The sequence below is a fragment of the Mus pahari genome, chromosome 12 (assembly GCF_900095145.1).
Source record: "Mus pahari chromosome 12, PAHARI_EIJ_v1.1, whole genome shotgun sequence".
NCBI classification, from domain to species: domain Eukaryota; kingdom Metazoa; phylum Chordata; class Mammalia; order Rodentia; family Muridae; genus Mus; species Mus pahari.
In genome coordinates, this window is record NC_034601.1 from 206,911 (window position 1) to 217,832 (window position 10,922).

At 44.3% G+C, this 10,922-nt stretch overlaps 1 protein-coding gene across 3 annotated transcripts in view; it reads left to right on the forward strand.

Moving 5' to 3' along the window:
* Cluap1 (clusterin associated protein 1) overlaps positions 1-10,922 on the forward strand; it is a 33,001-nt gene that overhangs the window by 7,934 nt on the left and 14,145 nt on the right. For all 3 annotated transcript variants that reach the window (XM_029544232.1, XM_021209687.2, XM_021209688.2), the window contains exons 5-7: positions 696-791; positions 2,502-2,585; positions 6,476-6,609. In XM_029544232.1, coding sequence (XP_029400092.1) covers positions 696-791; positions 2,502-2,585; positions 6,476-6,609 — 314 coding nt within the window. The remainder of the gene's footprint in view (positions 1-695; positions 792-2,501; positions 2,586-6,475; positions 6,610-10,922) is intronic.

Below are 10,922 nucleotides of genomic sequence, written 5' to 3' on the forward strand. Positions count from 1 at the left end.
AACATGTAGAAATGGAGAGTGGTACCCTGGGCCTTAAGAGGAAAAGCTGGGACTGTAACAGGGCCACAGAATGGACATAGGGAGGGAGGGAGGGAGGGAGGAAGGAGAGAGGGATAATCTGCGGAGAATTAAGAAGATAAGTTGTTGCTGGTAGGTTAGAAGTAGAGAGAAGGTCAAGGTTACTTCAGGGGAGAGGGAGCAAGGGTGCCTGTGCCTGTCTGGGCTCCTTGGGGATTTAGCATTGAAGGAAGAAGGGGATGGGCACAGCCTAAGAAGGTCTGAGTCATCATCAGAGCTGTCAGCACAACTATGGGAGCCAGGAGAGTCTAAGTGCTTGGTGGGGTTGGGCTCCCTGAGCTTCATAGAAGGTCTTTGGAGGGAAGTCTGAGGTACTGGCCGTGGGATGCATGGCCCTCAGGTTGCCCCTGTGGTCATTCTTCTAGTAGAGACCTATTCTGTTCACCTTTCTGTTGTTCATACTTCTAGTTGTGAACTCAGTTTGACGTTACAGTTGAGTTTCTGAGAGAGCAGGTGCTCTGAATTTGGTCCCATTTGCATGTTGTCAGTTTCCCACGTTGGTGTCCAGGAGCTGCTGAAACGTGCTCCATACATACATGCCCGCCTGAAGCCTAGCAGGGTGGCAGCTGAGTGCCTGTTGAAAAATATGGGTTCTGTATGTGCGCTTTTCTGTCCAGATTGCAGACTTGAAAGCAGCCAGACAGCTTGCTTCTGAAATCACTGCCAAAGGTGCTTCTCTGTATGACCTGCTGGGCAAAGAGGTTGAGCTGAGGGTAAGTAGTGTTCGCTTTAGGAATGAAAAGTCTCTCTTACTTCTTGCCCTGTACGTCTTCCAGCTTATACTCAGAGGTTCCTTTTTGAGTGGGCTAATGTGTGAGAAACTGATAGAGGGCATGAATCCTCTTCTGATCCTAGTGGGCATTGCCCACTGGTGTTAGTTGTTTTTAATTAAAAATACTTTTCATACAATATATTTTAATCCTCCAGCTTCTCCCAGAGTCTTCCTCCCTTACATTCCCAACTCCATGGTTTTTTCTCTCTCAAAAAAAAAAAAAAGAAAAAAGAAAAAAAGAAAGAAAAAGAAAAGGAAAAAGGCATGGAGTCCATTTTGTGTTGGCCAGACACTTGTAAGCATGAGCGTGCCAGGAGTGTGACTAATATTCTGGGTTCACGCCGTGAAGAAAGCTGAGTTTCCTTCTCTAGCAGCTATCAGTTGCAAATGGCTCCTTGGTTAAGAGTGAGGCATTGCATCTGTGCTGGTTAATATCATTAACTTCTAGGTTAGGACTGGCAAATAGACGTCCGGCCTGAGGCTGTGACCTTCTTCCTCGCCTCTTCTCTGCATTGCTTTCAATAGTGTACCTCTCAGTTCATGGTTCCACTCACTGCCACCCCCCCCTCCAGACTTACCCAGACATCTTTATGAAGCCAGCTGTCATGTTAATGTCACTGGTATGGAATATGATCTAGGCATTACGAATTTCAAAGTTTTCCCAGATGATTATAACATAAATGTTTGTGACTAACTTCCAGGTAGTTGGAAGAAAATGTTATGAAACTTGCTGTTCAATGCAGTCATACAGTGTGCACCATCCATTCTATTTAAAACGGCTGTTTAAGCACGATTCCTAAACTGTGCTGAACATCTGGCTCCCTCCAGACCCAGGCTGCTTTAATACCACAAGTTAACATCAGGGTTTTGACAAAACATCAGTTCAGAAAGCACTGAGTTAAGAAGAAAAGAACTATTGAGTCCTGACATGTACACACGGAAGGAAGGGGTTTAATGCGTACCCTCTTGATCTAACAGTTTTTACTGTGAGCAGATTGTATTTCCTTGCTGTCTTTCAAGTGTGCCACCTTCCAGTGCTCTCTCAGTTGCACTGTTCCATGTAATACCTAACTTCCATCCTACTCCAGGGACAAGCAGAAACACGAGGCTTGGTTATAGGGTCTGTGGACACACACAGACAGCAGACTGACCTGTGCTGAGTGGGATTTAGGAGTAAAATTAAATTATTAGCTATTGGATATTAATGGATATTAATTTAAGGTTTGCCAGGAGCACATGGGGCACTGAGCTGAAATGAAGACTTGAAGTCTCAGAAGAGGCTAGGTAGGCATTGAAAGACATTTATAGAAGATGTTCTGCACAGAAATATGCTCTATTGTAAATGTTGCTTTTTAATTTCTTATGGTGTCTGATTGGATTGCAGGCATTGCACATGCTGAGCCATAGTCTCTACCACTGAGTTGAACTTTGGAGAATTAGTGTGACATATTTAGCACATACTTTGAGGGAACATCATTGGGCAGGAAGGTGAACATCTCTAATCCCAGAAGTTTGGGGAGTCTGAGGATGGGGGATGGCTACAAGTTCAAGCACATCTTAGGAAACAACCAGGCTCTTAAGGAAAAAAATTGGCAACTAATAGAAATTAAAAACTAAACTCAAAGTGTATAAGTGATTTTATTTCTTCTAGGAACTGAGGACAGAAGCCATTGCTAGACCTCTAGAGATCAATGAAACTGAAAAGGTGATGAGGATTGCAATCAAAGACCTTTTGGTAAGATTGCATTGCTTCTATTCATTGTGTTTAACACCCAGGACTCAAATATGTGATTTTCTGTGTGCACTAGACAGAGTAAGAGGGGTCAGAAACAAGGAGTACTTCAGAAAGCTTAGAGGATAGTTTAGGATTCCTACATTGACCTTTCCCCTCCTAGGTAAAAGCAGTTTCTCAAGTTATTAAACATTCACCAGGTTTTGCCAGGCAGTGGTAGCATATGCCTTTGATCCCAGGACTCAGGAGGCAGAGACAGGTGGATCTCTGAGTTCGAGGCCAGCCTGGCCTGCAAAACCAGTTCCAGGACAGCCAGGGCTATACAGAGATACTTTCTCAAAACAACCCCACCCCCACCCCCCAAAAATTCACCGGTTTTAAAGTAATATAGCCATTCTTTTGATATTTTGATGAGTATTATCCTATTTTGTTTAGCCAGTTCCTCATTACTGGGCATTTAAATAATTCCAGGCTTTCTTTCTGTCTCTGTATATAGAAGAGTTTAGAACTCAGAACCTTGTATCTGCTAAACAGGTACTTTACTACTGAGCTACACCCCAACCCTTAATTCTAAGCTACCCTGTAACAGGTAGTACAGTGGCCATCTTTTCCCACTCCTCCACTGTCGGCTAAGTTTTGTTTATTCATGTATGTCCACATTTACATAGCTCCATCATGCTTTCTTAAGCTCTGAGTATAACAAGTACCTGGATCTTGGCTTTTAAATGCCATTCTCTACTAATGGGAGCCATGCACCCAGGAAAAATGGCTCATCCCAGAGCTGGCTAGGTAAAGGACAGCTTCTTACTGTACTAGGAGGAAGAGAGGTGTTCAAAGGTTACCAGAGGCCTGTAGGAGAGACATGGTGCCGACTTGACGGGCTCCCCGACCAAACCAGGGGCTGTTTATACATCAAAACAAATGAGTTACAGTAGTTGGTTTTTATAGTATAGATCAATGAAATAGCAAATAATCACTTCTCAAATCAAAAAAATTCATCAAGGGCACTACCAATACAATACTTATTACAAAGAGCAAGAGAGCAAGTGGAGTTCTAGCATCACCCCTCAATCAAGGGAGGGAATAAAGTGTCACCATTAAATAATTTAAATTATGGCAGCTTATAGGATGAAATCTTTCTGTGGTGTTCCTGCCAGAGATGCATAATCAATCCATCAGACAATCTAGAAGCATTCTATCAATTAGCTGGCTGACGCTTACCAAAACATGAGGTCACGCAGCACAAGGAGAGCTGGAGAGCCTGGAGAGCGTTCCGTACTGAAGAACACCCAGAACCACGACAGCTGCCTGCTGCTCCTGCCAGCTACAGAAGTGTCCCTAGGACACACAGGGAGACAGCAATGACCCTGAGAATACATGAGAGTGGCCACATACTGTGCTCCTGCCTGGTTGTAGACTTCCTGTTACCTGTGTAACCGGAAACACAAAAGGAGGAAGGTGACTTGACTTCACCACAATCTCCGCTCACCTAATTCAAGGCAAGGGCTTTGTATTATATTTATATTCCGTCTGTCCTGTAACTACAGGGTGGCTTCTAAAGTTAAAAATGTGTAAATAGCCATATTTTATACACACCAATATTCTTACTGAATCAAGTGAACATGGCCAAATACGGTTTGAGCACTGAATGTTAAAAGCTGCTCCTCCCGAAGGGACACAGTTAGTTTCTTGATGGACAGTTCCTGTGAACTCTTCATTGTCAAAAAATATTCACCTCCGATGTTTCATAATTCTGAAAGCAAAAGCAAAATGATTGCATGGGTTCTTAGATGGACTGCGGAGTACAGGTCAGTTATTTCCAGAAGCTGGAAATCCTTGTCTATACATTGATCTTTCTTCCTTGAGGAATACAGAAAACACTTTAATGTCAGATAATTCCCTAAGTATAGTGTGACTTAGTCAGAAAGTATTTATTGTCAGCAAGGGTTATTGATTAAGGGTACTGGAGAGATGGCTTCATAGTTGGAGCACATACTGCTCTTCCGGAGACCTCAGTTTGGTTCCCAGCACCATTAGCCAGGTCACAACCTTCTGAAACTCCATCCCAGGGTATCCGATGCTCTATTCTGGCCTCCGTGGGCACTGCACACATGTGCATGGACTTACACATATACAATGTACATCATTTTTTTTAATCTAAAAAAAAAAAAAAAAAGTTGTTGAGCAAGGACCTTCCTGCTGGAATGAATTTACACTTGTGTTAGAGTTTGTAATGCATTTGCAATCAATGAATATATATATTTCATTTTAAAGATTTTTATGTGTGTTTGCTCATGCCACTTGGGTTTGTTGCTGTTGCTGTTGCTGTTGTTTTGTTGTTTTCTTTTTAAGATAGCTCTTACTCTGTAGCTCTAGCTGGCCTGGAACTCACTATGTAGAACAACTTAGTCTCAAACTCAGGAGACCTGCCTGCCTCTGCCTTCTGTATGCTAGTATTAAATACAAGCACCACCGTGCCTGGCTCTACAGGAAGAATCAAAGAATTGTGTGCTGAGCTGGAGCTGCAGTAGCCCAGTGGTAGCTACTTGTCTGGCATGTGTAAAGCTTTGAGGTTGAGCCCTCAGCACATACACAGAAATTCCACAGAAATGATTGGTTTTACTTATACAAAAACAATGAAGCCATAAATCCACTGACAAGAATTGTACTTTCAAAAGATGCCCTGTCTCTGAGAATCTTGGCAAGTGTCTACTCTTCCAAAGTCATTTCTTTGTGGACCCCATGGCTACGCAAAGACCTGTAGGTAAACAGCCAGAAAATCCTTTATAGTATAGTAACATACATGCAGAGTACCAGAGGGGAATCCTTTCTTGCCATCAAGAACTTCATGCAGGGTTAGACAGTCACAACATGGAGAGGAGGTTCATACACACCCAAGTTGTGCTCCCGATTCTGGTGTAGCTCATTTGGTGCTCTGAACCACGGGGCGCCCAACAGCCAGCTTCACATAGTCTGAATATGAAGCCAGCACATTTGCTTTTACCATGCCCTTCAAGCAAATGTGCTCTTAGAAAGATAGGAGTGTCTGTGGGTGTAGCCAGTGGTCTTTGACCCCCTGTAGTGCCAACAGCCCAGAGCTTCGGTCCCATTGTGCCTAGACCTTGTCATAAAGCTGCATACCAGGATGGCTAGTTGCTGCTGTGAGATCCATTTCTGCCTTGACTTTACCAATAAATCAGTTTCTCCATTTATTTTAGTTTTCAGTTGAGCTTTTACCATAGAAGGAAAAGGAACCTTCTTTGTCCATCAAAGCAGACAAAGGGTCAGAGCTGAGGCTAGTTCATGAGGATTTTGGGTTTGGTCCCCTCCTGAGCCAACTGTGTGTGTCTCTGTCTTGTGTTTGTGTGAGTATCTGTGTCGGTGTGTCTGTCCATCTGTGTATGTGTCTGAGTATCTGTGACTGTGTGCGTCCATGTATGTAACTGTGTATGTGTGTGTGTGTGTGTGTCCACTCCTCCCTCCCTCGGTTGGTATTTTGTAACCAGGGAGCAGCCCGAGTGAAGGCTGACAGTGCAGAGTGACCCACCAGTGCCCAGTGCTAAGCCAGCAGGCTGGACACAGATCCTGTGGCCTCTCTGTCTTTACTAGGATATCTCTGTCATTCTTCTCCCCACGTTTGCTTGCTTCCAAGGAAGAAACATGCACTTTTCATGACAAGAGTGGTGCTCTCGTGTCCGTGTGTCCTCCTTTTACTCCTGTCACTGGAAATAGTTTGTTAATAAGTTACAGTGAGGGAGGGTGGGCTTTGTTGGTTTGCTTTCTTGTGTGGTTTGTGTGATGTTGCTTTGCACAAAGTGTTAAGGAGCTCTGTGCTCAGAGTCAGGTGACAGCCCTCCCTGGCACCTTATCTCACTATTTCCTATTCAATGTAGGCCCAGGTTCAGAAGACTAAAGACCTGCTTAATAATGTGGCCTCTGATGAAGCGAACTTAGAAGCCAAAATTGAAAAGAGAAAATTAGAACTGGAAAGAAATCGGAAGCGACTGCAGACCCTGCAGAGTGTCAGGTAGGGTGACTAGAGTATCTGTGGGCATGGGCATTAGACTGGAGGAAGGGGCCTGGCATAAGCTGGTCAGCCATCAAAAAGCAGCCTCACGCAGAGACCCCATGCCACAGCTTCCTTGCCGCCGTCCTGAAAGCAGACTGCTGTGCTCTCTCTGTACTGCTTCTGGTATGTCTGCCCCGGGGCTCAGCTCTAGAGCCCTCTTGAAAGTTTTGTGGTTTCTTTTAACATGAGACAAAGTAAATCCAGATGGAGGGAGTTCTACCAAGCTTGGCCTTCTAAAATCTTACCATATTTTAGACTGAAACAAAACAAACTCCCATCTTCTGGGTTGAATAGATTTTAGACTTTTCACGTTGATAACTCCTCACTGTCAGCAATTCATTTTCCTTATGACTCTAGCTCCGTGGAGAAACAGCTCCACCGAGCAGTGTTAGTGCCAGAGCATTGCCTGTGTCAGTGGGACCTTTTCTCTGTTCCTCAGATTTTCTTTACGCTCTTCTCTTTACTTGGTTTATGTCTTCCCTCCTTGGGCTCAATATTTTTTGACTTTTCTTTTTACAATGTTGGGAGTGAGCATTGGCAAACCACGGGCACCAAGAGCAAGTCACCAAAGAGCCTCACATGGAGAGGAGGTTCATACACACCCAAGTTGTGCCTCCCACCACACCCCAGGGCCTCGCTTGTTCCTCTCCTGAAATCACTGCCACGCGAGTCCTTGGACTCCCTAACAAAGTCAGCCTTAAAACAGAACTCACTCTAGTTCAGCCCCAAAGCACCATCTTGGTTGGTTGGTTGGTTGGTTGGTTGGTTGGTTGTTTGGTAAACAGGATCTCACTATGTAGCTGTCCTGGAACTCACTATGTAGATTAAGCTGGCCTGGAACTCACAGAGATCTGCCTGCCTCTGCCTCCCAAATGCTGAGACTCAAAGCATGTGCCACTACCCCCAGCAAGCCCCAAATCTTTTAAATGGAAAAGTTGCTCTTTTCTAATTTTAAAAGATGAGTGTTCTCTTTCCATCTTTTTCGTCCTCTGTCTTACTTTCTATCGCTGTAGCAAAAGTTACCATGACCAAAGTAATTTATGAAAGAAAGCATTTAGCTGGAATTACAGTTTTGGCGGTCAGACTCCATGCTGGGACAAAGACATGGACAGCTGGGGAGTCACATCCTGATCCAGAAGCAGGAGAAAGCTTAGAAATAGAACAAGTCTTTTGGAACAACAATATGAACTAACCAGTACCCCTGAGCTCATGTCTCTAGCTGCATATGTAGCAGAAGATGGCCTAATCGGCCATCACTGGGAAGAGAGGCCCCTTGGTCTTGCAAACTTTGTATGACCCGGCACAGGGGAAGGCCAGGGCCAAGAAGTGGGAGTGGGTGGGTAGGGGAGCAGGGGCGGGGGAAGGTATAGGGAACTTTCAGGATTGCATTTGAAATATAAATAAAGAAAATATCTAAAAAAAAAAAAAACAAGCTTTTGAAACCTCAAAGCCCGCCCCCAATGACACACCTTCTCCAACTAGGCCACACCTCCTAATCTTTCCCAAATACTCTAACAAACTGAGGGACAAGCATTCAAATCTATGAGGCTATGTGGCTGTTCTCATTCAAATACCACATTCCCAATTCCTTGTGTCATTTTAAAAACTGTCTCAGGTGCTTGCTTGCCAACACATACACTGCAACTGGAATGACAGAGTGGCGTGGACCTGTGGGCATGTCAGGCAGATTTGTGAAGCATTCCATATTTTGACATGTGTTCTTTTGACGCCATGGACAGCCATCTCAGTAGCCAGAAGTGATATTTCAGTGAAGCTGGGAAAATCTAAGTGGCCTCCAGGGTTCTGAAGGCTGTGCAGGACAAAGGGTCTAGCCACACATTTGTCCCTTACTTGATGGGTGGCATCCGGCATTGCTGTCAGAATATCAGTGCCAAGAGTTTAACCCAAGTCTGGGCCATGATGTACTCAGGAGAACTTAACTTGAGAAGGGAACATCCTCAGCTCAGGTGGAGGGGCATCCATCGCCTCTGTTGATATGAGAAGTGGCTTTTTTGAAAAGCAACCCAGTACATGCCTTGAGGTTTTTATTTTTTTAAAGATTTATTTATTTATTTTATTTATATGAGTACACCGTCACTATCTTCAGACACACACTAGAAGAGGGCATCAGATCCCATTACAGATGGTTGTGAGCCACCATGTGGTTTCTGGGAATTGAACTCAGGACCTCTGGCAGAGCAGCCAATGCTCTTAACCGCTGAGCCATCTCTCCAGCACTCACTCTATTTGTTAAGATCAGAATTTTCTGTTAGGATTATAACAAAGCGAGGCATAACAAAGCAAACCTGTAACCCCAGCACATGGGGAACGGGGGGTGGGGGGGAGAGGAGTACTAAGAGGGACAGGAAAGCTTGCCTACCAGTTCAAGCAGGCTTCTGTGCTACAGGCTCTCACTTCATTTGTAGCAGCCTGTTTGCCTCTGTGGAAAACTAAGTTTTGTCCACAGTAGACTTTCATATCAACTAAGATAATGCCTGCTTAACTTACTGATTTTGAGAGATATATACAGCACATATGTTAACACTATGTTAACCCTATGGGAGCCTGTGCTTCATTGAAGTGAAATCTGCAAAATTATGTGCTAATAGATTTAATTTTTCTTAACTTGTTACTGATTCTTTCTGACTTTCACATACATCCCAAGCTCACTCCCCCATCCCTTCATATCCACCTCCACCTCGCAGCCACCCCCTCAAAGAAAAGAAATTAAGATAGAATTTTAAAAATCTTATTACGGAAGCTGTAGTGTATCACAGTGTGTCCCACAAGATTTAATTTTTATTAAAAATATACATTCTTGGTTGGATATAATGATATACACCTTTAATACCAGTACTTAGAAGACAGAGGTAAACAGATCTTTGAGTCCAAAGCCAGCTTGGCCTACATAGAGAATTCTAGACCAGTCAAGGCTACATAATAAAACTCTGTCTCAAAAAAATATACATACAGGCTGGAAAGATGGCTCAGCAGTTAAGAGCACTGACTGCTCTTCCAGAGGTCCTAAGTTCAATTCCCAGCAACCACATGGTGGCTCACAACCATCTGTAATGGGGATCCTGTGCCCTCTTCTGGTGTGTCTGAAGACAATGGTATATATACTCATATAAATAAAATAAATAAATAAATCTTTAAAAGAAATGTATTTCTATCTGTAAATATATTTAGGGGCTTAGCATGATGGCACACATATGAAACCCAGCACTCAGGGGCCTGTCAGGAATCCACCAAGGACAGTCTAGGCTGCATCAGACCCTACTAAAAAAAAAAAATCTGGCCCCCACTGGCTGCTCTGAAAAGCCATCTTTGCATTGTTCCTGGGTTGTGCTCCGTGCTCCGTGCTCCCTACAGCCACCTTCACCGCCCACCACCTCCTCTGACTCAGACTCCGGCAGCTTTCTCGCCAGAGTCCTCAAACTCGACTGACTAATTCCTCACTCATGGCATCTGGCCACCAGTATGCCCCAGCACGTCAGATGCGGCAGCGGACACCAGCTCTGAGATCATCACCAAGGACTTGAAGAAGAAGGAAGTTGTGGAGGAGGCAGAGGATGAAGAGATGCACCTGCCAATGGGAACGCTCAAAATGAGGAAAATGGCAAGCAGGAGGCTGACAATGAGGTAGATGAAGAAGAGGAGGAGGAAGGTGACAGTGAGGAAGAGGATGGAGGTAAAGCTGAGGAAACTGAGGCTTCTATGGGCAAGCGGGTAGCTGAGGAGGATGAGGATGACGATGTTGACACCAAGAAGCAGAAGACTGAGGAGGAGGACTAGACAGCAAGAGGAAATGCTAACCATATGCACCGTGACCTAGTCACCCTCCACTTCCCGTCTCAGAGTCTAAACATGGTCACCTTCGAGTAGAGAAGCAGGCCCTGTCTACCATAGCAGGCAGTGCCACCCACAGATGACATGCACTCTCCACCACCCCACCAAAACTAAAACATGAATTGGCAACATGGGAGGAAAAGAACCAGGACTTCCCAGGCCCTGCTTGTTTTCTTAAAAATACTTTAAAAGGAAAATTTGTATTTTTTTATTTACATTTTATATTTTTGTACATATTGTTAGGAGTCAGCCATTTTTAATAACAGGTGACCAAACCAGCCTTCAGAGCTCGTTTTCTGTCCTACTTCAGACTTGTGGTGTGACCATGTTCATTATAATCTCAAAGGAAAAAAACATTGTAAAAAAAGCAAAAACAACTTGGGAGGCCAAGGCAGGCGGATTTCTGAGTTCGAGGCCAGCCT